The 26,134-nt window shown below is 44.4% G+C and overlaps 2 protein-coding genes across 2 annotated transcripts; both read right to left on the bottom strand.

The window, feature by feature from the left end:
* Nucleotides 1–420: 420 nt before the first annotated feature.
* USP18 (ubiquitin specific peptidase 18) lies at nt 421–12,676 on the bottom strand. Its single transcript, XM_036400938.2, has 11 exons — nt 12,559–12,676; nt 9,555–9,752; nt 8,810–8,906; nt 7,228–7,373; nt 5,621–5,700; nt 4,683–4,829; nt 4,187–4,282; nt 3,510–3,680; nt 2,653–2,784; nt 1,030–1,079; nt 421–697 (listed from the first exon to the last, which is right to left on the bottom strand). The coding sequence occupies exons 2-11, from the start codon at nt 9,721–9,723 to the stop codon at nt 619–621; spliced, it is 1,167 nt and encodes a 388-aa protein (XP_036256831.1). The 5' UTR covers nt 9,724–9,752; nt 12,559–12,676; the 3' UTR covers nt 421–618.
* A 2,999-nt stretch (nt 12,677–15,675) lies between these two features.
* On the bottom strand, nt 15,676–24,746 carry TUBA8 (tubulin alpha 8). The gene is made up of 5 exons (XM_036400902.1): nt 24,670–24,746; nt 20,773–20,995; nt 19,587–19,735; nt 18,359–19,039; nt 15,676–16,099 (listed from the first exon to the last, which is right to left on the bottom strand). The coding sequence occupies exons 1-5, from the start codon at nt 24,670–24,672 to the stop codon at nt 15,812–15,814; spliced, it is 1,344 nt and encodes a 447-aa protein (XP_036256795.1). The 5' UTR covers nt 24,673–24,746; the 3' UTR covers nt 15,676–15,811.
* Between the last annotated feature and the right edge of the window lie 1,388 nt (nt 24,747–26,134).

The raw sequence follows: 26,134 nt of genomic DNA, 5'->3' as shown, positions 1-26,134 counted from the left end.
GAACTGCTCCAATAGCTCCTGATTTAAAACAGCTCTTGACACATCACAGCCCCTGCAGTGATTCATTTTCAGGGAGGTTTTCAGGAGTGTGTGCCATAAGGGTTCTGATCCTTCCCCCAGTTGTTTCTGGGGTGATTTTTGGGTCTCCTGCCCAGCTTGCCAGCCTCTAACATGGTGCTAAAAGGACAAAGTAAATCTCAAAGTAAGTCTACAGGCTCTGTATGGCTCCCACAGCTCTCCAGACATAGCACACACCTCCCTGGAGCATCACACAGGCTTTCAGGCCAAACACTTCCCCTGGAATGGGATCCAGGCATCAGCACTAAGGAAAATAATAAGGCAGCAGAGACAAGGACTAACTTCACCATCTTTTAAAGAGGAAATGAACATCTAGAGTCACATAAATATTTAAAAAAAAAAAACCAACAAAACAACACAAAAGAAAAGTTCTCTAGTTGCAACAATTCCTAGATCCTTTCTCTGGCTGAGTGTCTGCTGCACTTTTTTCTCAAAATGTGGAGTCTGAAGTTGCTGAGTGCAGAATGTCTTTCCTGTGAAACATTTGTGCATGTCCTCACTGGCACAGAGGTGCTGAGCCCCAGGGACAATGCACAGCTGTCAGAGACATTCTGATACTCTTGGCCAGGGCTGCTGAGGCTGCTTTTTCATGTAAAACAAGAGATAGGCTGTTTCTCTCCTGTGGAGGCAAAGAGAAAGCACATCACAAGGTACGTTTGAAGCTCTAGGTAACATCCCAGAATTGCTCCTGCTCAGCTTCCTGAGCTTTAGGTCAACTAAGCTGGTCCTCTCCAGTGTTCCCAAGATTTGCTGGTTTATAGGAGAGATTATCTCCCTCCTGTAAGCTCATTTTCTTACAATGCATCAAAACAAAAAGCGTGGAGAAATCCTGATTAACACATCTCCTGCATCCTCACTACACCCCAGGCAATATGTCCCCAAACCAGTTTGTCTCCCCTCATTCCAAAGTCCAGAGCAGCATTAGGAAAAATCAGGGATACATTTGCATACCAGTAGAGGTTGGAACGTCCATAGGTGCATTTAACATCATCCCATGACACCTAGAGAAGAAAAACACACAGGAGGAGGCTGGTAAAAACTCTTAGGAGATGCAAAAATTCTGATACCATCCCAGGAGCTCTCATAGGAGTGGTGTAAGTGGCACTTCCAGGAACTAAACACCTTTCAATAAATTGGTTTATTGCTTTTACTCTTGGAGGAAAAACAGATCCGAATGTTCTGAATGTACTCTGTCACCACATTTCTCTTCACAGAGAAAAGCAAAGCACAATTCTTCCCAAGAATGTGAAACCCAGAAATATTCTCTGAACCTCAGAGAAAGGAAAAACAATTCTTATCTCATTTGCTGTGCCTGTGTTGTGCCAAAGAAGAATGCAATACGGAGATTGTTTACCCAGAGTGATGGGGTTTTGTTTCCTTGGCCTGTCAGGGCCAGGTGTGTGTGTGAGTTGGGACTGTCGGGTGACAGTCACGAGATTCAGGCAGTTGTGTGCAGAGTTGAGTGCTTGGCAGATTCAGTTTAGATGTAATGTAATAGAGCGTAATGTAATACAGGATAACATAGTACAATAAAGTAATTAATTAGCCTTCTGATAAGATGGAGTCCTCCTCGTCATTTTCTCCCCCTCATCAGGGGCAAAAATATCATCAATAGTATACATTAAACAGATGTAGAGTGCATCAAGTAGGATATTCAGCAAATATCCTGAATATTCTGCAATATGCTCCTGCATTCTGCAATGCACAAAACTATGGGTGTAATTCTCGCCCAGTTGGCGGGAGGAATGATGAGCAGGACTCCATGATATCAGAAGGCTAATTAATTATTATATTATATTATATTATATTATATTATATTATATTATATTATATCATATCATACTACAGTATATCATAGTATATTATAGTATAGTATATTATAGTATAGTATGTACTTTATACTATATATTATATGATGTTATATGTTATATTATTTATATATCCTTTATGTTATATTATACATTGGATAATATATTATATATTTTATATATGATACTATATTATATTTTTGATATGATATTGTGTTATATGATATGATGTTATATTATATTATGTTATGTTATATTTTATTACATTACATTACATTATATCGTATCATATTATTCTATACTATATTACACCTCATCTAAACTGAAACTGCACAAGCACCCAACCCAACTCCACTGCCCAAAATCTTGTCACTGTCTCCTGACCAACAGTCTGGACACGTACTTGGCCCTCACAGGCCAAGGAAACAAAACCCCATCACTGTGGGTAAACAATCTCCATATTGCATTCTACTTTGGCACAACACAGGAGCAGCAAATGAGATGAGAATTGCTTTGATCATTCTTTTCTCTGCTTCTCTCAGGTTCAGAGAATGTGAGTCCCACACAAAACAGAACCTGAGGCCTTATTTGGTGCAGAAGTGAGAGTCACTCTGCCCTCAGCCCAGAGCATCCTGTAGTGGAGGAGGACAAAGCTCTGCAGCCTCAGTTTCCTTTCCTGGCTCTCTCAGTCAGCACCAGTCAGACTGGATGAGAGCTGGAGGGATGTCCAGGAGGGCACAAAGGGAAGATGGCTGGATCTGCTCACCTGGCAAACCTCAGAATCGTTGAAGCAATACCATTTACAGTCTGTGAGCCTCCGGATGTAGGCACAGTAATGGCCACAGCTGGCTGATCCTGAATGAGCAACCACAGCAAAGAGCTCATACTGCCAGGTAGCCTGCCAAGAGACACAAAGAGACACTTCCAGTGCAGCAATTCCCATCTGCCATGGACTGTAGAGAAGCAGCAGCCAGGGCAGCGAGGACATACATTTTGTAAGGAAAAAAGATCAGACTGGCCTCAAGAATCCTGCCTTTTTTTGTTCTTACCCTCAGCTATGGGCTGGCAGCCTCCATCCTCTGGAGACCAGAGGATTGTGATAAAAGGCAGCAGGACAGCAAAGGAGCAGCAAAGAGGTTCACCACAGCCAACCCTGCAGTGGTGACTTCTGCTGTTGCCACACTTCCCCTTGTTATTTCCCAGGAAGAGGAACAGACCCACAGTGGGGCAGATCCATCTCAGCTACCTAGCAAAGCTGTTGTGGCCAACAGTACCAGACTCTGTGGCCAAAAATATCAATAATACTGCACGGGAAATAGCAAGAGCAGAGTTCCCCTGTCTTGGACAGGTGAGATCTGCAAAGCCTGGCTTTTGTCCTTAAGGCAGGAAGCTCCAGTTTTGGGGCCTTTTGATGATTTAATCTGAGCATAGAATGTTGAATGATGGCTGAATCAGTTAAAACTATGGGATGTGAGACAACACCAATCACAGACAAAGTTTGAGATACAAATTTTTAAGACAGGTACTTTGAACTGAGACAAGTAGTGGTGTGACCTCAAATTTTTATGAGAAAGGAGCAGAGAGGAGAAGAAAATCTGCCCTTTTTGAACAGGAGTATCTCACCTTTTCACTGTCATCTGCTTGGCACTGACTTTCTGTCAAGACTTGCCTGAGATCAAGTTCTTGTGGGAATGGCAGGGAGTGGCTCAGCTTGTGCGTGCAAGAGGACCTCTCAAAGCAGAAGCGCTTCAGGTGCAAGGTCAGGGTCTGTGGCAGATGGACGAGCTTCATGCTCTGAAAAGAATCAATAATGCAACTGAAAACTGGGGCCAAACCCTGGGGGAGGTGGGGTACAAACAGCCACTGCCACCCAGTGTGTCAGAATGGAGAACAGCCAGTGCTCCAGTAAATATTTGCCAGTTCCAAGGGACAGCAGATGCCAAACCTTTGTAACCCATCTGCACACAAAACAGAGCTGTGAGATCCAAGTTTCTCAGCTTTAGTGTCATCAGCACCCAGCCTTGGGTGTCTCAAGGGCTGCTTCACCTCTCATGTGCTTTCCTAGCCCCATGCTGGTAGCACTAGAGGCAAATCAACCTCCTTGAGACACCAGACCACAGGACCTCCTTCCTAATAGGAGGAAAGGTGTCTGTGGTTTTTATCTCACTGACACTGCCGTGCTGGCAAATCTGAGCTGTTGATCTCCTCTTAAATTTCCTATGATTGAGTCCTTTCCCCATCTTCCCCAGTCCTCAAGGGGATTCTGGGTATGAGACATGGGGAAATAATTCTCCAATTACCTGTAGAAAAGGTGTTTTCCTCCCACACTGTTGACAGAAACACATGTTTTGTCCAGTCAACTCCTCTGGGTGGAAGAAGTATTGCAGACAGTCCTCCTAAGAAGACAGAGACTTCTTTCAACTGAATTTCTTCAGCTGGATTTTTATTTCTACATTATTTCAGGGGGCCCAAGCAAACAGCAAAGTTACAGAAGGCATGTTTTATTCAAAGGACAAAAGACTGCAGCCTGAAACAAAAGGTACCTTATTTCTCCCAGCTGCCACTGTGATTATAAAAGTTAGAAAAAAAAGGGGTACACATATTCCACAAAGAAGGTACTGCTGTATAAATGCTTTTAATACTTCAAAGCCTTAAAGGTTTTCAAAGCAGCTCCTTCATGCTGAAACAGTATGAAGTGGTCAGAGAATCTATAACGTCCAGTGGTCCACTGGCATTTGAAAAATCCACTATGAACAGAGTCATCTCCTAAGGAAAAGGTGCTGCTGCTAAACTTACCAGAGTCTTCAGCCTGTGAGAATTGGCATCCAGCACTGGGAGTGGAAGGGTTAACATGGTGCTTTTGCTCTTTACTTCAAAAGAACATTTCTGACAGGCCACATGCTCCTGTATGCAGATCGTGTACAAATCGCGCAGCTCTTTAACCTGGAGGGGTGAGAAAAAAGCCAAAACAAGGTGTATAAAGAAGATAGTTGAGCTGTTTCCCTGTGGGTGGGAAAGTCCCTGTGCTCACACATTTCAAAAAAGGTTATTCCTTTGAGGTTGGAACCAAGATGTGACAATGACTTACGTGGACAGGGTACTTCCCACAATTTAAAGGAGAACAACTCCTTCCCCTCATTCTTTAACAGAGGGGAAAAACACAGCCTGTAAGATCAGAGAGTTAAATATCTGCTTTGATGCAGAATTGTTCTGTTTTGCTTGAAATTGCAACAGGAGCCTGTCTTCTGTACTAATAAATCTGTGACAGTCAGTCAAGGAAGAGTCATTTTTCCCAGTCCCATGGGAGGAGCTGTTACATACATCACATACTGTCAGTGACTAATTAGAGTGAAATGCACATGGCTGACTTCAAAGAACGGAAAGCCTGTGTCAAGATACACCAATAAATGTTTACAGAAATTTGGGGGGAAACAGACACTAAATACAACTAAATACAATGCTGCAAAAAGATCAATCTTTTAGTTATTAATCAGCTCTCCCATTAGAATGGACACTGGCATGCCCTGAAAGCAGAATGAGCAAAACTTTACTGTGATTCAAAATGTCAAAGCTTATGAAACAAAGATTCTCTGTCCCATTTGAAAGATGCAATGAAAGAAGAGATAATTTTAAAACTTTAACTTAGGACAATTGCCAGTGAATGGGATCCTTCAAGGAGCAGAGGAAACCACACAGGATAAGGGGCAAAGGTTCATTTCAGTCACCATCCTTACCAGCTCTGGCTTTTTCATCTGCTTCTTTAACAAGTTCCAGAGAGTCAGAAAGAGCTGAGCAGCATCATGCTGCACAAACACTGCACGAGCAGAAAACACAACTCAGTATCATGAACAGCACTGAGCACAGATTTCCCACAAATGGCAAAGGGGGAATTTTGTCCCCTCTTAGACACAGTTTCTTGTCCCTTGCTCCTCCCTGCAGAGACAGAGCTTAGACTGGGCACGAGCTGCAATTTCTCCACGTGATCTGAGCAGGCAGTGGGAGAAGACAGGAGTGTTTATATCACCCAGTGTCACCAGATGCAGGGACAAGAGGCTGCTCAATACCTACCAGAGGAGGGCTCAGATGACTCACTGAGTTGGGGGGTGCATTTCATAGCATCAGAGAATGATTTGGGTTGGAAGGAGCCCTAAAAATCATCTGGTTCCACTACCCCCACCATGGGCAAAGACACCTTCCACTAGACCAGCAAATACCTTCCAATCTGGCCTTGAACACTTGAAGTGACACAGCACCTAAAGCTTTTCTGGACATTCTTCTCCAGTGTCTCACCACTCCCACAGTAAAAAATTTCTTCCCAATATTCAATCTAAACCAGCTGGTTTACATTTCAAGCCATAACCCCTTATCTTTTCACTTCTATGTCACATGTCCTACCATGCCTTTGTAAACAGTCCCCTTTGAATCCTCCTCAGAAACAATACAGGGAAGATTCTGTTCTCTTTTTCACCTTTATTACTCCACAGACCTGTTTTCCTCATCCCCTCATGCCCCAGGAAGGCTAAAATGCTTCTGGGTGCTGAGATTAAAATGACAGCAGGGCCTATCCACATGTCTCACACACAGATAAGATAAACCTCTTGATCCCTATCTCTCTATAACTGGAAGAGTGATGGCTGACTGCAAAGCCACTCAGAGTCAGGAGAAAAATGATGCAAACAGGGATACGGAGTTTATCTTGTGTTCCTCTTTCATAAATGTCAGGGCACCTCCCTTTTCAGTTCTGAAAACTGCTGTTTGGGCTTTTATATGACAAAGATAGGGGCATTTGGTTATACCCTGTGTATTGCACACACAGACAGACTCTTGGCATCCCACTGTCACTGGTCACTCATGCATTAAAAACCTCTCTCTTTTAGAACTTTGGCCAGCTGGGAGATTTAGCCTGCAAATTCTTCCCTCTGCCCTTATAAGAAGGAGCAGGAGAGGGAATTGTGCAAACTCATTCTCTTTTCCACACTATCCCTTTCTTCTAAAAAGTAACAGCAGCTATTTCACTATCATGACAAAGTACAGCAAAACAAATCAAACAATGAACTGTCCTCTGTGCCCTGCACAGCATCCATAGCTGAATCTTCTAGCAGCCTGATAGTCCTCCCACCCTTTGGATATCAGCAAATACACCCAGCAGGGTTGGTTTTTTTATCTCTCTTCAGTAAGACACAGCATTGCACTCAGCTGGGAGGCAGCTACAAGGAGCACTGTGTCCCTGTGAACCTAACTCCTGGCATTTCTGAATTTCTGGAGGAGATGTTGGGGTCTGGGCTGCTTGTAAGTGCTGGATAAATGCGGACAGAGGTGGGCACGAGGCAGGGCTGCTTACATTCCACTCTGTGCTCTGAAAGGCAGCAAGCCAGCTCTGTGGGACCAACAGCTTTGCACTTGCCACTCTGCATCTTCTCCAGCAGCAGGAGCATCTGGTACGGGACATTGCTCCTCCTCTGGGCAGGAGAGGGTGGCACTGTGATCCTGGAGGGGGAAGAAGCAACACCAGAGGTGATTAGAGGTTCAGTGGGGAAATGTCACACATCACACCTGAAGGAGCACAGGTCAGCAACAGAGACAGCAGCTCAAGAGGAACCAGAATGGGAACGTTTTCAGCAAAAGAAAAGAGAAAGGGAATCCCACAGTGCAGGCTGACAGCTCTAAAGCAAAAGGCCAAAATTTTAAGTTGGCTTGTTCCTGAATAGGAGACAAGCCAAGCAGGACCTCAAGTGCTTTGTGTCTCTAGAAACAACATTAGTTACATCCAATTCCAGATCTTTTTTACCTCCCACTCACTGATGTCCTCGCTCTCAACATGCCCTCAGAATTTCTTGGGCACATATATCATAATGCTCCTATTTCAGCTATATGCCAACAAAACATCTTAATTCCCTCCTCTGTCAGGGGCTAGCCAGGGCAGTCAGGGCCCAGAGGCCAGGGATTAGGGTATGTTTGTGTTTACATGCTTCAAGTGACAAAATGAATATTGGATGTGGCTACACATGACACATCTTTTGTTATAAGGCTGGTGAGTAAACCTGGAATAAAATTATATATATTATAGATATATTAAATTATACATATGTTATATACACACACACACACATATATATATATAATATTTATATATATATATATATATATATATATACAGAGAGAAAATATTATATAGAATATAGAAATATATATTATCCTTATATATTTATATAATAATTTACATCTCATAGTTATATATTTATTTATATAAATATAAATTTATGAACCTATAAGTTTATAAATCATAACTATAATTTATATCATTATAGAATCTATTAATGAATTCTTGTTTTATTAATTATTATTTAATAATGAATTATTTATTGGAAAATTATATAATTTATTATATATTTTATAATTATATATTTATATAAATTATTATGTAAATAAATAATATATATTTCTATATTCTGTATAATATATATTATATAGAATTGTAAATTATATAGATTTGTTATATATATTATAATATTATATATATTATAATATTATATACATATAATAATTATGTATATATATACATATAATATATATGTATATAGTATATAATATATTGAATAAGTATAATTGCTATATATATAATTATTATATATAAAATTATATATATCCTGTTAGGGAAAAGAGAGAGATACAATCCATAAAGACTCAGTTCAGGACATAAACCAGAGATGATTTACAAGTCTGAACACTGCAGCTTCTACCTTTGCAGGGCCTGTCAGTGCATGATGGGCACCACAAGGCAGAGACCTTGCTGAGGAACCAAAAGCATCCTGGTGGCCCTCAGTGATGCAGTGATGCCTTCAAAAGCACATCCCATATGAAAGAAAGAGTGGAGACAGGAGTGCAGCAATGGAAACATCTCAGGGAGGTGAAACAGGAGGTACCTCCGGAGTATCCTTGTGAAGTGGATGTTCATGAGGAACACCTGGAGCAGGGAGTTCAGACAGCAGCTCTGCCCAAGGTTGTACAGTCCAATAGCTTCTGTAGGGGAGAAAAAGACCAAGTGAGGTCTGGGGATAGGCACAAGAAAAGAAAGTTATTTGAAAGTGGCAAATTCTTCTTGTGCACATTCAGCCATTCAGTCTATGGGCTCAGCATCTTGGTCGGATCTGATAAAGTGTTCAATCTATTCTTCTGTTGCTCAAGCAGGTAATATTTGGTTTTGTTTGGCAACTGGCAGAAAAAATTCAAGTAAATCTGGCTAATGATTCTCAGATTTCTCCCAGTTCCTCTTTTTCAGTCCTCTCATAACACATCTAAACATAAAATAGAACAACAGGAGGCAAAGATTGCCTGTAGGAGGAGAATAAGCCTGTGCCTAGCCCATGATTTAGCAAATCCAGCAATGCTGGCTCTGTTTGGGGAGAGACAGAGCCAGCAGCTAGGCATTTTTGGCTGCAATGGAAAATTTGAGGACTTAAATACGGAAAAAGCTCTGAGATCTTCATGTATTCCATTCTAAAAAAACTCAGAATGGTTACTTGGCAAGGCAAAATGAGAATTATCTGTATTATATTCCTCAGTGAAGAGATAAGGAATAGGAGAAAATTAAGCCTATGGACAGGGAAGGGAACAGCAGGCACGAGAAATAGAAAACATGACAGTGAAGAATGGGCAAAACATTATTACCATTTTTTAAGTCTGCCAGACCGAAGACTGATGTCAACTTCTGGTTTTTGGCCTTCACCTCTTTGGTTTCCTCTTTTTTATTCTGTACTTCAATTTCTGCCTCCATGACCTCGCTTGGTGCCACCTCTGGTTTCTTGCTTCTTTCTTGATGTCCACTGGTTTGTCCCATCAACAGCACTGCTCAAGGACAGAGGAGACCTTCCCATTGCGAAAGAGGTGAAATCAAAAAACCATTGAATGGTTTGGGTTGGAAAGGAACCTTAAAGATAATTAATTCCAGCCCCCTGCCACAGGCAGGGAATGTCACCCACTAGATCAGGTTACTCAGGGCCCCATCCAGCCCAGCCTGGAATATCAATAAAATCAGTAAGATCACTGCAAGAGCAGGTGGGATATTTGAATTAACATGGGTGTCGAGGTGTGCAGGCTATTGCTAAGGGAACAGAAACGGAGTCTGACGGCAATTGCTCATCCTGTCTTCCTCTGGTGGCTAAATAAATAAATAAATGAGCCTTCAGTTCCACAGAAACAGCTCCATCCAGCCAAGGAACCCCACATATCCCTGTTCGGGAAGACTTGGTAAATAAGAGGATTAAAATTGCCCAAAAGTAGATGTTGTGAAACTCCTCTGCTTCGGAAAAAGCAGTATTTTATTAAAAAAATAGCCCAAGTATTGAAAAGGTGAAGTTTCACCTTCTCTTCTGGCCAGATGAGCACCTTTGGTTTCTGCACTGGGCTCCCTGCGCTGGTTTTAAGCCCTGAGTCACAGCACTACTGTGGCACTTTGGACTGTAATTTTGAAAGATATTTAAGTACCAACACAGCAGTTTCTTTTTCTGTTCCTTCAAGTGATCACAGGCACAGTAACTGTTCATGCAGGAGAACCATTATAATGCCTTGATTTTTAAGGGACTATTCAACAGACCATTACTCTGACAGTGTCCTGGGACTCAGCTACGAAAGCAAAATAAAAACACACAAGCAAAGCAATCTGATAAAAGTTCAAATGCAACTACGCAAAAATGAAACTTTCTAAAAGCCCGCTGCCAACATGGAGACAGAATCAGAAAAAAGTGGATATTCACGGGGAAGGGGGGGGGGGCGGTGAAGACCCAAAAAATGCTCAGAAATTATTATTCTACAAATATTAAACAGCACATAAAATCAACCTAAGGCCAAGCATTGAAAGAATGAAGAAAAACTACTAAGAAAGGGAAATAAGCAAAATCCTGGTTCTGTCTTTCATTAAAAAAAAGAAAATCTTTGCTTTAAAAGCATGGTTTTGGGTTAACTATGCCTAATAGTGTCAGATATCAAAGTTACTGAAGATTCAGGCAGAAAAGCTAGAAATTGACTTTTTTCCCTGATTATTACCTTTAAGCTTAAATATACTTGTTTCCAACTGTACTTTTGACTGTTTACTTTTGAAGATTTCTTTTAAGCCCTAGGTGTCACACACTAAGATTCACCAAATATTGTCAAATTTGCTGAGAAGTTTTTTTGGGGGAAAAAAAAAACAAAAAACAAACTCTCAAAGACGGATTCAAGAGCATTACTTTTTGCACCCAAACATGGTGATTAGAACAGCTACGCAGGAAAAGATGAATTTCATCTGATTTCTCTCTTGCCAAAATAGAGCCTGAACACAGACTGCCTGTTTTCCTGGAGATGATTTAATGGCACATTCAGGTTTCTGAAAGCTGAGCTGGAGTTTAGCTGGTGTAGAATCAGCCAGGAGGTCAGGGATGCTCTCAGGCAGTGGGGATGCTGTTGAAAGAGACAGAAAGGAGAGGGGCAGGCAGTGCAGAGGTAGCTAAACATAGCTAGGGATGGACTGGGGATAAAGAAAACATGCAAGACACAGGTTTTGACAGGAAAGGGAGGACTAAGAGTGGGATTAAAGAGCGAGCACGGGCCTGAACAGCTTTGGGTGGCTTGAGGAAAAGGTAGAAAGATCTTAGGGATCTTGGGACAGGAAGGTGCAGGGGGATACAGGAGTATTTGTGTCTCTGGTTCCATGAAATTTTCTCCCAGTCACCAATATTGGGGATCCTGTTGTGGGAGCAGGGACACAAACAGAACTTCCCAACCCTTGGAACCTGCTCCTTTCAGCTATCAGAAATACAACCTTCCTAAGACATGCACTTGACCTCCTTTTCCCTACCCAGGTACACAAAACAAGGTGAGTGAGCCAAGGAACTGAGCAGCAGGCTCTCCTCCTGCTCCCCATTCCTCCTCTCTCACTGGAGCAGCAACGCGTGCTTTGGTTTCCTCTGCAGGTCAGGGGTAGGATTGGTACCTCAGTGCCCCAGCTGGCACAGCTCTGGGCAGAGAACAGGGAGCAGTGATACCCTCCTCGTACCCTCCAGCCCATCATCATCATCATCATCATCACCATCACAACTCTCACACTCCTCTCCCTCAACCAGCCCAGCCTCTTCTCCTTTTCTCCCTGCCCTGCTCCAGTCTCCATCTGCCCGCCCAAGACTCCGGCTTCTCACGACAAACCCCAAAATGTCCCTTCACTCCCCATGTCCTTTGCCCAAGAAGGGCTCCCACTCCAGCCCCTGTCCCTTCCCTGCCATCTCCTTCTCCTCCCCGGGATCCTGGGGTGCCGGTGATGCTAGGGCAGGCGGTGGCTGCAGCAGGGCGCTCAGGCCGGATGGGGCTCTGGGCAATCTGTTCTCGTGGAAGGTGTCCCTGCCCTCAGCATGGGGGCTGGAACTAGATGATTTCAAAGTCCCTTCCAACCCAAACTATTCTATGTTTCTGTGGTCCCCCTGAGGTGCTGGCTCCAGCAGAGACTCAGTGTGTCGACCACCCTCGAGGAGAAGGAAGCACCTAAGAGCGCATCACCTCCACACTTCAACGGGATGCGACTGCAAGGAGAACTTCCCACTTAGCTGCCAAACCACTCCGTTATTATTCCCTCTCTATTTCCCCCCCTCCTGACACACTGCGCCTCCAGCATCCAATCTCACAAAGCAGCCAAACGCTTTCTTACCGATTCGCGCTCGCAGCTCGCCGGCTCACACGGGGCAGCCCCGCACGGCGCACCGCGTCTGCCCGCACCGGAGGGACCGCGCATCCGGGGGAGCGGCAGGGATGCGGGATTCGGGAGGGATGCGAGGTCGGGAGGGCTGCAGGAGCCGGCAGGGCTGAGGGATTCGGCAGGGAAGCGGGCGGAGCGGAGAGGAGCGGCCCCGGCGCGTCAGGCAGCGGCAGCGCCCGCCCCGCTTTCAGAGCCGCTCAGTTTTCATTTCCCGCTCGGCCGCGAGCAGGCACAGAAAGTGAAACTCGGAGCCGCCCTGCGCTGCCTCCCGGCACGGAGGGGGCTGGGAGAAAGGGACCGAGGGGTTTTCATCGCCGGTTCTTTGTCCCTGAATGGAAATGCTGGGGGAAGCACTGTGAGGCGGAACTGTCCGCACACAGCTGCACTCCCAGCCCTGTGTCAGGGACCTCTGTGCAGCCCCACTGAGCCGTGGGGAGGAGAGACACGCGGGAGGATTTCACAGGGGTTATCTGGAACCCATCAGAGCTGTCCTTGTGGAGGGGTTCCAGCTGCAAACCCTCTGCTCACACTGCCTGGCTCTGTCAGAGCCAGGACAACTCTTCAGTTCTTAGCCGGTCTTCAGTCGAGGCACAGGGACAGTGAAAACTCTCCTGAATCGTCACAGAGGGGATGTGGGTATCTGTAGGGACTTCTGAGCAGAAGGGCTCAGTTTCACAAATAACTCAGTGTCTTGGCTTGTGGCAGTGGCTCTCAGCAACAGTTTAAATTTAGTGATGTTCCCTTTCTATTACTGGCTCGTGTGGCGACTGCCCGATGGAAGGAAGGAAGGAAGGGAGAGAGGAGAACCTCTAAGCCGTAATTGCCCAGAGAGAACGAAACCACCTGAGCAAAGTGCACAAGGACACTGGAGGTTAAACAGGAGCTAGATCTGCCAGGTGGAAGTTGGTAAAGCAGTGTGCAGTTGAAACAGCTTTTGGTACTGACCCCTGTGAGAGCCTGGGCACTCAGTTAGGAGGATTATTATGTCTTAAGAATGTTTTAAGCTTTGCCTGCAGAACTCAGTCATGACATGGCCCTTCCAAAGCAGGCAGCAGGCAGAAGTCTGAGCACAGAATGGCAGATGAAAGGAAACTCAAACTGAAAGGTAGCAGTGTTTGAGTGTCCAAACACACTGCCCCTTGGACAAAAGCTGCCAGCTGCTGATAATTGCCATGGCACTCCTAATGTCCAAATAGCTCCAAAAAGTGCATTAACTGCTTCAAGAGCAGGGCTCCTGATCACTCAGTGTCCTTACAAATGAAATAAATCGTAATGGTGATAGAATGAGATCTAAAAAGCCTTCGGGAAGTTAAGAATTCCACATCCAGTGTTATGTCCAATCAGCCAACGTGAATTGCCTCATCTGAGATGTGAATGTCCCAGTACTTTGGAGATGAGTTTTCACAGCTGAGTCATTGTGTAAGGGAGGCATGACAAGGACTTATCCCACCTTGCAGGATTGCCTCTTATCAGCCCCTTCTTTATCTGGAAACCCAGGCTGAAGCCTCAGGTGTGCACACCCTTCTGCACCTGGGAGGCCCCTCCGTGCATCACTGGAGAAGCACCCAGTGATTGTTCAAGCCATGAGCACCAACAGCCAGTCTCTTACAGCACCTGGGCTGTTCCAGCGATGGTTGAGTGTTTGAGCAGCATGCACTGCTGGAACAATTTGGTTTTCTTGGTTTAGGAACATGGTTTCTTGGTTTAGGAACATGGTTTCTGCCGTACACCTCTGTACAGAAGACTGGGATCAAACCCTGTTTCCCCCCATTCCGTATTCTGGGGAAATCCAGTCCAGGTTTCCCCATTCCATATTCTGGGAAGATCCAATCTGGGTTTTCCCCCATTCTGTATTCCAGGAAAAAATCCAGTCCAGGTTTTTCCCCACTCCATATTCTGGGAAAATCCAGTCCAGATTTTTCCCCCATTCCATATTTATTCCCATATTGGGAGAAAAAATCCAGTCCGGGTTTTCCCTCATTATGTATTTCAGGTAAATCCAGTCAGGGTTTCCCCCCCCCCCATTCTGTATTCCAGGGAAAAATCCAGTCCGGGTTTTCCCCCATTCCATATTCCAGGAAAAAAAAAATCCAGTCCGGGTTTCCCCCCCATTCCATATTCCAGGGAAAAAAAAAAAAACTCAGTCCGGGTTTTTCCCCCATTCCGTATTCCAGGTAAATCCAGTCCGGGTTTTTTACCCATTCTGTATTCTGGGGAAAAAAACAGTCCGTGTTTTCCCCCCATTCCGTATTCCGGGTGAATCCATTCCGGGTTTTCCGCGGTGCCCCATCCAGGCCCATCCCGGTAACTTTGGGATGCTGCAATCCCGGTGGGTTCTGGTTTCCTTCATCCCAGGCAGCCTCAGGTTTAATGTGAAAAGCAGCGAGGTTTGCTTGGCCTGGTGAGTGAGGCTCGGAGCGGCATTCAGTGAAACCCCCGCGGAAATCCGTGTCCAGGGCAGCCCTGGGGTGGTCAGCGAGGATGAGGAGGGGTGAAGCAGCCCCAGGTGTGGTCAGTGAGGATGAGGAGGGGTGAAGCAGCCCCAGGTGTGGTCAGTGAGGATGAGGAGGGGTGAAGCAGCCCCAGGTGTGGTCAGTGAGGATGAGGAGGGTCAGGACAGCTCCAGGTATGATCAGTGAGGATGAGGAGGGGTGAAGCAGCCCCAGGTGTGGTCAGTGAGGATGAGGAGGGGCCGGCCCTGCTCAGGGCTGCTTTCAGGGGGGTTCCTGGGTACTGTACCTTTCAGGGGGGTTCCTGTACCTGCTGGAGGGGGTGATCCCCGGGAATCTCCCAAAGGACAGCAGGGACAGCATTTGCAGGGCAGGGGGAACACCTGGGTGCTCCTGGGGCAATTGCTCAGGTGTGCCAAGGGACAATCCCTGTGCCCCAGAGCAGTGCAGGAGAGGGCAGCAGCACACCTGAGCAGGTGGGGCAGCACAGGGAAGATCCTTTTTCTTTCTCTTTTGGATTTCATCTTCCCAGTCCCATCCCAGTGCCTCTAGTCCCTCTCAAGTGCCCCCAGTCCCTCCCTAGTGTGCCCCAGTGACCCCAGACTACAGCTGATGATATCTTACAGGATAATTTGCCTGTTATTTATGCAATAAAAAATGTCCTCTCCTAAATTTATGTTTACAACGTACAGAAAAGCTGACCTAATTGTTGACACGTGCCATACAGTGATACAGAGACAAAATGTGTTTTTTAATTACTCCCCATCATTCTCTTCTTCGAATGAGTCAGTTCCCACTTCTTCATAGTCCTTTTCCAGGGCAGCCAGGTCCTCCCTGGCCTCTGCAAACTCTCCCTCCTCCATGCCTTCTCCCACGTACCAGTGCACAAAGGCTCTCTTGGCGTACATCAGGTCAAACTTGTGGTCCAGCCTTGCCCAGGCCTCGGCGATGGCCGTGGTGTTGCTCAGCATGCAGACTGCCCGCTGCACCTGGGCCAGGTCTCCTCCAGGAACAACTGTAGGGGGCTGGTAGTTGATCCCAACCTGGAAACAGGGGTGGGAGAGAAGGCTGTACGACTTACTTATATGTGCAATTTATTTCCTAACAGCAGGAGGCAGCCAAAGAACTGAAGGAAGGTGAGTGAAGGTACAGGTGCTGGGGTACAGTGGTGCCAGGTGGCAAAGGCCATTACAAATGTCAAACAGCATGAAACTCACTCTAATATCTATACTGTTCTACTGTTTAATGTGTGGTGGTGTTCTTGGGGGTCCCAGGACCAGGGAAGAGATGAGAATCTTGACTCTATGTTTCAGAAGGCTGATTTATTATTTTATGATATATATATATTATTAAAATAAAATGCTATATTAAAACTATACTAAAAGAATAGAAGAAAGGATTTCATCAGAAGGCTAGCAAAGAAAAGAAAGGAATGATAATAAAATCTTGTGACTGACTGAGAGTCCAAGACAGCTGGACTGTGATTGGCCATTAATTAAAAACAACCACATGACACCAATCACAGATTGCATTCCACAGCAGCAGATAACCATTGTTTACCTTTTATTTCTGAGGCCTCTCAGCTTCTCAGGAAAAAAAATCCTGGCAAAGGGATTTTTCATAAAATATGTCTGTGACATTAATGCACAGACAAGTTTGTAGATTTCTTAACAGAAAATACTGAACATAGAGTTTCACCAAGATACTCTGTAGAAACTAACATAAAAAGTTGGTTCCCAGTTGAAAGTTTTCATTGTTGAAGGAGCTGTTTGTGTGACAAATGCTTTTCCACTGCTAATGTCTGTATTATTGTTGAAAATGTATTTCCAGACACTGCTGTGTAAGCAGTGGTGAGAGGCTGTATAATATTTCTGGGTTAACTAAGAGATTCCCTAATATCAGCATTTCCTTCCTTTATTAATTTTATCAACTTTGGTATTTCCTCAAGTTTAGATTTTGCCTCAGAGGCAATGCTCATTGGCTCTTCCAAAGGTCAGATCTGAAATTAAAACTTCTTTCAGTTTTAATCCATACACACTTCTAATTTCCACTTATTTAAATATATAAGAGCCTCTGTCAATGGGACGTCCAAAGGAGAAAAGGCACATTTTATATAAATGTATCCTTCTTACGTTCATTGGGAAATACCTATATTCCCCCATTGTGGAAACCCAGGGCACTGGGAATATTTCTCTGTCTGCTCTGGGCTGCCCTGACCACCAGGGCAGCACTGACTCTGACCCTCATTCATGGAGAAAGTTTCCTGGACGTCAAGATAGACTGGAATCCACAAAAGTGTGAAATAGATTATAGAGAGTAGTGTAGGTGTATCACTTGGTGAGAAATTGAGGTTTTGGGATTTTTAGTGGGTTGTGGGTGGAAGCAAGATGGAGGGCACAGGGTGTTGTCCTGAGTTTCTTTTTCATGCTGCTTCTTCCTCCTTCATGAGTTGGGGTGGCATTTTGTAATTGGGCAGAAAAGTCCCCATTTGGGCTCTTTGGGATCAGTTATTGGGTTAAAAGGGGAAATAATCTAGGTGCCAGTTCTTAATTGGATAGTTTAGTCTTAAAAGACCTTGGAACAAGAGACTGTTGGCCATTTTGTGCCTTGCTGCTGAACTCACAGCAGTGAGACTGTTTTACTGAGAAGAAATAATAAACACCTGAGTCCCAACATGAATTACAGTCTCAAGTGCCTTCAATCCAGACCCAGAGAAACTGATGACTGGGGTATCCCCATACCCCATGTTCTGGGGGAAATAGGAGAAATAGATGAGATAGAAAACTTTAAATACAAGTTTTCTACTAGAAAACTTTAAAAACACAAGTTTTCTGCTAGACTGAACCTCCCCTTTCAACACTAAAGAGAAACTTGTGGCAGCCCTGTGGGATTCACATTTTCTGAACCTGAGAGAAGCAGTGAGAGAAGCAAAGAATGATCAAAACAATTCTCTTCTCATTTGCTGCACCTGTGTTTGTTCACAAGTGGAATGCATTGTGGAAGGTTGTTTACCTGAAAGGAATTGGTAATTGGATTCTGGTGTGAGTTTTGATTCACTGACCAATTGAATCCAGGTGTGTGAGTGTGTTGGGACTGTTGGCTGACAGTCATGAGATGCTGGGCAGTTGAGTGCTTGGCCGATTCAGTTTAGATGTAATATAGATGTAATATAATATAGTATAATATAGTATAATAAAGTAATTAATTAGCCTTCTGATAAGATGGAGTCAGATGCGTCATTCCTCCTGGACGTGGGACAAAACAGAACCCTACTCACCTTGATATCTACTGCATCCACTCACCTTGAAGCCTGTTGGACACCAGTCGACAAACTGGATGCTCCTCTTGGTCTTGATGGCAGCGATGGCCACGTTGACGTCCTTGGGGACGACATCACCCCGGTAGAGCATGCAGCAGGCCATGTACTTGCCGTGCCTCGGGTCACACTTGACCATCTGGTTGTTGGGCTCGAAGCAGGCGTTGGTGATCTCGGCCACGGAGAGCTGCTCGTGGTGCGCCCTGTCGCAGGAGATGATGGGCGCGTAGGTCACCAGCGGGAAGTGGATGCGCGGGTAGGGCACCAGGTTGGTCTGGAACTCGGTCAGGTCCACGTTGAGGGCGCCGTCGAAGCGCAGCGAGGCGGTGATGGAGGACACGATCTGGCTGATGAGGCGGTTCAGGTTGGTGTAGGTGGGGCGCTCGATGGCCAGGTTGCGGCGGCAGATGTCGTAGATGGCCTCGTTGTCCACCATGAAGGCGCAGTCCGAGTGCTCCAGAGTGGTGTGCGTGGTCAGGATGGAGTTGTAGGGCTCCACCACAGCAGTGGAGACCTGAGGGGCTGGGTAGATGGCGAACTCCAGTTTGGACTTCTTGCCGTAATCCACAGAGAGGCGTTCCATCAGCAGGGAGGTGAATCCAGAGCCAGTACCGCCACCAAAGCTGTGGAAAATCAGGAATCCTTGCAGCCCAGAGCAGGCATCGGTCTAGAAAGCAAAAGGGAAAGTGAAACAGCAGTGGCTGAAAACGGTGGAAAAGACTTTGCTATGTGAGCTCACCCTGAGCTGAAGGAGTGAGCAGTCACAGCAGTATACGGCATAGATTTCATGTCAAGTTTTCCTGGGAAAGGGCTGGTGATAGTTCCAGCCTTTGCTTTCCTCAATGTCTCAACTTATGACATAGGGATCTGTCCAGGTCTCTCTCTCTCTGAACTTCACACTGCTCTGTTATTCTAGCTGAAACCAGCAAATACAACTGCATAATCCACCCTTCGGTATCAGTATTGGTGCTGTAGGGCTGTGCTAATAATTAAAAATTACATATTCCTAACCACTTTATAAAAATGCCTGGAAGCATGCAGCTGGGAAGTGAACTACTGGGCTTCTCTCTTCTATACCATGTCCAAGATCCTGTCTGTATGACTTGCTGTCTCTTCGCTGAAGCATTGCTATCATTTGCAATTAACAAGCTGTTAGTTCTGCCCTTCTTCCTTCTGCAGAGTCCAAACTGCTGTTCAGAGCTGCTGGGACTTACCAGCTTACGGACACGATCCAGCACCATGTCAATGCTTTCCTTGCCAATGGTGTAGTGGCCACGGGCATAATTATTGGCTGCATCCTCCTTTCCAGTGATCAGCTGTTCTGGATGAAAAAGCTCCCGGAAGGCGCCAGCCCGTACTTCATCTGAAGAAGAAAGAGAAATTGTAAGAATGTGGTCTTTGTGAGGGTCCCCAGGACGAGGTGAGAGATGAGAATCTGACTCCACGTTCTCAGAAGGCTGATTTATTATTATATTATATTATATTATATTATTATATTATACTATACTATACTGAAACTATACTAAAGAAAGAGAAGGATACATCAGAAGGTTTACCAAGAATGAATATTAAAAACCCGTGACTGACTCCTCAGAGTCTGACACAGCTGATGGTGGTTGGTCGTGAATTAAAAACAATTCACATGTTTGGATAAACAATCTCCAGACCACATTCCAGAGCAGCAAAACATGGAGAAGCTGAGGCTTCTCATCTTCCCAGGAGAAGAAATCCTGGCGAAGGGATTTTTCAGAAAATATGGTGGCAGTAAGAATATGCTCCAGTGCCAACAAATTCTGGTTGTTGTTGGCATCAGTGCATGCTCTCAGTCACAGGAGCTCACGATGCCAAAAGACAGATGCTAATGGAGAAGGGAAATGTCTCAGGAGCATTTTTTCAGTGTTGCATTTGTTTGATTTATTGTGCATCTTCAGTCCAGCCACTTATCTTCTCATGAGCTTGTTGGTGACAAGTACAGCCTGCATCCACAAGTCCCCAGAAAAAACAGTGTGAAGAAATCCAGGTGTCCCAATTTTAGACATTCTTCTGTTATTGGAGGGAAGCGATCAGCCTCCTGCATTGAATCCAAACTGAAGGAAAGCAGAATCTGAATGGCAAAAATGTCATGATAAACAAACCCAAAAGTTAAATATTGATGCAAAGAGAAGCTGTACACACCGCGTGTACCAGCCATTAAACTGCTGGGGATCCTCTTGTTCCTATGTTTGTAAGCCCTGTGACAGAATCTGGCGTCCTGTGTCACAAGAAAATTGATTTCATGCTACCTAGTGGTAGCCTGAGGTGCAAAGGGCCACTTTGTGCCAGTGGAGACTGGTGGCACACCATGGTGATATGAGGAAAAGCAATCTCATCTGCATTTTGCAGGTTTATTTCCATACTGACCTACCACAGTTGGTTCCAAGTCCACCATTACAGCCCGTGGCACATGCTTCCCGGTGGCTGTTTCATTGAAAAATGTGGTGAAAGAGTCATCAGAGCTGAGTTTGTCCTGCAGGTCCTTGAAGGTGCCATCAGGCTGGATGCCGTGCTCCAGGCAGAAGAGTTCCCAGCACGCATTTCCTATCTGCACTCCAGCCTGGCCAACGTGAACAGAGATGCACTCACGCTGGGGGGAGAGAGGAGAGGCAGGGTCAGGAAAATCAGTGTACCTTAGCCCTCCTTATTCCTGGTGAATACCTTTTCCCAGTGTATTGCTTTTCCAAAAAATCAGTGAATTGTCACTGTCAGCTGTTCGTTTGGTTGTGCAGCCCTGTGACCACAATGAGAGTGCACATGCCAGATACTGGGACAGTGTGGTATTTTTGGGGTCCCCAGACGAAGGGAGGAAATGATGTATCTGACTCCATGTTCTTTATTTATATTTTATTATTTTATTTATTATTTTATTATTTTATGATATTATATTATATAAAAGAATGCTATACTAAAACTATACTAAAGAATAGAGAAAGGATACAGACAGAAGGCTGAACAAGATACTAACCAAAAACTCGTGACTCTCCTCAGAGTCTGACACAGCCTGACTGCGATTGGTCTTTAGGTCAAAACAATTCACATGTTGGATAAACAATCTCCAAATACATTCCAAAGCAGCAAAAACACAGGAGAAGCAAATGAGATAATATTGTTTCGCTTTTTCTCTGAGGCTTCTCAGCTTCCCAGGAGTAGAATCCTAGGCAAAGGGGATTTTTCAGAAAATATGACAGTGACAGGACAGTTCTTTAAAAAATTGAGGTCTGTGTGCTGTGCTACAGAAGTATATTAAAACAGACAGGAAAAATTAATTTCAATTACACAAACCCCACCTTTCTTCCTGGACTGGCCCTGCTGAGGAGCACATCCCAGTTTAGTTTATTTTTACTCCTGGCTGGAACCTGACACAGCCATGTGGCATCCCTCACCCTTATGTAACCCAAGGCAGGCAATGTCTTTTGATCCTTCTACCCTCTGATAGCAGGCTAGCGTGGAAACTTGGAAGAGCTGCTTTCACCTGAGGAAATTATTCCAGATTTTCTTGGTCAAAATAAATTTTCCTTCCAGCTCCTGAGCAGCCATTAATTTTACATCACAATTTTACTCCATTGCTTGTCAAGCAGTGCCATTGCAGTGAAGTGTATTTGCATGATTTCCAGCATTGTTTCTGTGGCAGCCAGGAAGAGAAAACTGTCTAACACCAGCCTAAAGTAGGCAGGTGTCAATCGCTCTAAAATCCTGTACACTTAAAAGTATATGAGCATGAAGGCCCTGCTGCTGGATTTCATAAGTTCACAAGCAGAATTACAAAGCAAATGCTTCTGGGTTAGTCCCAGAAATTGCAACACTGGGTGTAGTGAGAGGCATTTTTTTGAGGAAAGAGTGGTTTCAGGCATGTGGATTTTTTCAGTTTTAGTTTCTGCTTTGGAGCAATTAAAGCTGCCTGAGTTCTGGTTTTGTGACCCCTCAGGGCCCTGTCTGTACTAAGGAGTAAAATAAAGTCAGGACATAGTACTGAACACTGGCCTGTGATCTCCCATGCTGATTGATAATTCTACAAAATTGGCAGAGTTTTGTCTTAGGCGAGTTAATATTCCAGACAATGTTTGGGCACCATGCAGAAAACAATTCATTGTCAAGAATGGTTTCCAGTGAGCAGCTCGCTGACCACTGCCAGGCTTTGGAGAGGGAAGGAGAACTGAGATGCCCAGCTGTGAAGCAGGCCTGGCTTTAAGGGCAGAGGATGGTCCTCACTCATTCTTGTTTTGTAATATTGCATTTAGAGATAACCAATGGCACTATCAGATTTGACCAGTTAATTTTTTTTTAATTAAATTCTGTAAATGCTTACCCAGGAAAATCATTCTGTGACCTGAGAATTAAATGTATCCTCCCCAAAAACTAAATTTTCAGTCACAATGTGTGACCAGCAACATCTCTGGAGCAGTGTTTTCTTCACAAATTGAGATAACTTTGTGTTTAAGAAACATAACTGAAGATATTTTTTCAGAAGCAACTAGAATTTCAAAAGTTAGCACTGCCCCAGCTAGTCATCCCCAGAAGTTCAAATGAACATGAATATTTAAATCTTTTAAATCTATTTAAATATTTTAAAATCTTTTAAAATCTATTTAAATCTTTTATTCAATGAAACAAATTATTTCTATTCAGTACTAATTTCTAAGCTGAAAGTTTTTGCTGACTATGCAAATGCATGTGCTCTCAAGTGTACTTGCACAACCCTGGTTTTGTCAACTGAGTTGTGCAAAAGTCTCTGAGTGATTTGAGTGACAGTGGGGCTTCATAAATCAGTGTGTTGCAATCTGGAGGATTATTCAGGAGACACTGAAGGCATATTTGGGCTTAGAGAATTCAATTAATGCTGATTTTTCACAGGGCAGGCTCCTGCCTTTTCTTTCAAATCCCAGTGTGAGTCTGTGAGGCTGGCAGGCAGCAAGAAAAATAAGGGTTTCTTTTCTTTTCAAACACAGCAATGAGGCCAGCTGGCTTTTAAAAGGAATAACTTTTAAAGCAAAACTACGATTACAAGCTGAGCAGTATTTTAAACCTAAAGAGCTGCTTTGCTCACTTCTTCAGAATTGGTCTGTTTTTTTCACAGATAGAACAAGTAAATGCTGCCTTAGGAAGTTAGTATTGTAAAACTTCATATAGGACTGCAGTTGAAGACTTTTCAGACTGAGTTTTCAGCTGCACTAGTTTGAAACCACATCTCAAACCTGCTTTTTAAGCCATTTAATCTCCTCCTTCCTCAGCAGTAATTTGGAAATATTCTGCCAAAGAGAGAAGACAGTGAGAAATAAGTTTCTGACTTTGCAGAGTGAACAGCATTAAAATAGATGCCAGACTTTTAGCAGGGAAGAGGGTGGGCCTTCTTCAGCGTCACAGCCAGAGTAAACTGATCCTTACATGATATTTTAATTTGGAGCCATTGCCAAACTCATGTTTCACATCCCACCACTTAATGTCTGTAGACCCAGGATAGGTCCAACGAAGAAACAGTAGAAAGGCCCAGATCCTTTGTGAAACTACACCTGGGACAGCTTTGGTTCTTAAAAAACAATCTCTCTCCAGGATTTACTGCAAAAGGGAGACTCTAGTCCTCCAGCTGTTCCACAAACTTGCTCACTTCCCTAGGTCTGGGAAGCCTGTGGAAGTATTTTGCCTGTGAGATGAGCTGGCAGAAAGTAACGTGGTTCTTCCTCTGCACCAAAATTAGACTCAGTGCTAGAGATATGCTGGGGTACAAGGTGAAATGGATTTTTTCACATTCTAAGAGGTTTTGAGAGATTTATACAAATTTATAACAAACCACCAAAACTTAAAAACAAAGGGCATTTTTTCACTTACTTAAATGCATATGTATATAAAAGAATTCATGGACTCCAGAAACACACATGCATACCCTGTATAGCTATGGACAGTATAGCCACTGGGGCTAAATTAATTTAAAACAGACACAAAGATAAATAACTTTTTTGGTTTATTTCTTAAAAAAATTGTGTCGTATTAAAATGAACTGGTGTTGAGAAAATGTGTTCACAACAGAAAGTACCAAACAGCTAAGATTCCACATGTAATTTAATTTATAATCCCACTAGTTAGGGACTCTCTGAAGAAACTTAATGCTGTAATGCTTCAGTGAGATTTTCTGCACTCCTTTCCCATTTTGTTACGTGGTGAGTGGTGCGTGAGATCAGGGTTTGGTGGCAAAACCTATTGAAAACAACAGCAGACCCCACCGCCCTCCCAGTCCCTGTGTCCCCGGGGCTCCCCCATCCCCCTTACCATGGTGTGTCCAGAGGTGTTTCCCTCCCTTTGGGGTCACTGCTGGCAGGTCTGTGCAGGAGCCTGGCTCTGCAGGGCAGGAGGCTCCCAGGGCCAGCCCCAGCACCTGCTGCTGCGCTTCAGCGTCACAGCGCCGCGGGACGAGGTCACCCCGCTGCCTCCAGCACCCTCCTGGGCAAATCCTCCCACACAGCCCGGGCTCACAGACACCCCAGGCTGCAAACCCACTGCAGCCAGGGCTGGCACGCTTATTGACTTGGAGCCTGGCCATGTAACACGTTGTAGGCTGTGCTTTCTCACACCTCGGGGTTTTACATCACCTGCAATGCACACGCCATCCCATGTTCTGCCAGCACAAACTTCTGTAGGGCTGGCAAACAAATTTTCTACACTACAGTGCTTCTGTAGTGTAGAAAATCACACCTAAATTCCAGTACAGAAGGCATAAGAGAGCAAATGAATGGAAAAGAGAAGGATAAAAGAAAAACAAAAATAGAGATCTGGAAAGTAAACATAACTACCACTCCTAAGTGTGCTTTTAGTGTGTAAACATAGTACCATTTTAGTAAACATAACTACCATTCTTAAGTGTGCTTACTAGCACTTTTAAATTATCTCCTGGCTTCTTTATTAACATCTCAATTTACTTCTATTACTTCTCTTTCCATGTGCAGTCATCCAGGCTGTCAGCAGTATGGGATAGCCTTCAGTACAGACTCTCACTTCTCTGCCCAAACACAGAAAGAAATTTGATTCTTATTGCAGTGTTTATTGAAGGACAGAGCTGGAGGCATCACCCCAACATTCTGACACCAAATTAGCGCAGTCACCTCCTCCACTTTGCTCCTTCTGCACTAGTTCACCACTGGAAAGCAGCAGCTTCTCTCAGAGAAATCCTCATGGTTGCAACCCTTATGTAACAAAGAGGAAGGCAAACTAAATAGCTTTTGTTGGGTTCGGCTGTCTGTCTCTGCCCCGACACAGATAGTGTGGTTCTTGGGTGGCACGCGTTTTAAAGGATGAGTCTGGACTCTTCAGCTTTTCGGTCTTCAGATTGTTTATTATTTCTTATCTACAAAATTTTCTGTCTGCCCAACAGAGGTCTGATCTGCAAGCAGTCACAGGCACTCTCTGACCACCCACGGGGCGGTCATGTCTTTTTATACTAATATCTACGTACATAATATTTACCTTTATTTCCCAATGCTTTTCACCCATGTTGGCAAGTGCACCTTCACCATAAACCAATCCCCAAGTGCCAACATCACCACAGGAGATGGAGGACAAGAAGAAGAAAGAAGAAGGACGAGACACGCCCTGATCCCTCCATCTTGTCTCCATAACCCCCCTGTACCAAAAACCTTAAAGTCTATATTTCACCCTCTAAATGTGTCTCTTTTACACCTTTTACTCTAAAGTGATTCTCTTGTCCTCAAACTCTTGTTATTTCTGTGGATGGATCAAA

Source organism: Molothrus ater, chromosome 5, assembly GCF_012460135.2.
Source record: "Molothrus ater isolate BHLD 08-10-18 breed brown headed cowbird chromosome 5, BPBGC_Mater_1.1, whole genome shotgun sequence".
NCBI classification, from domain to species: Eukaryota; Metazoa; Chordata; class Aves; order Passeriformes; family Icteridae; genus Molothrus; species Molothrus ater.
Note: the sequence above shows the minus strand (reverse complement) of the source record. Positions and strands in the feature narration are given on the sequence as shown.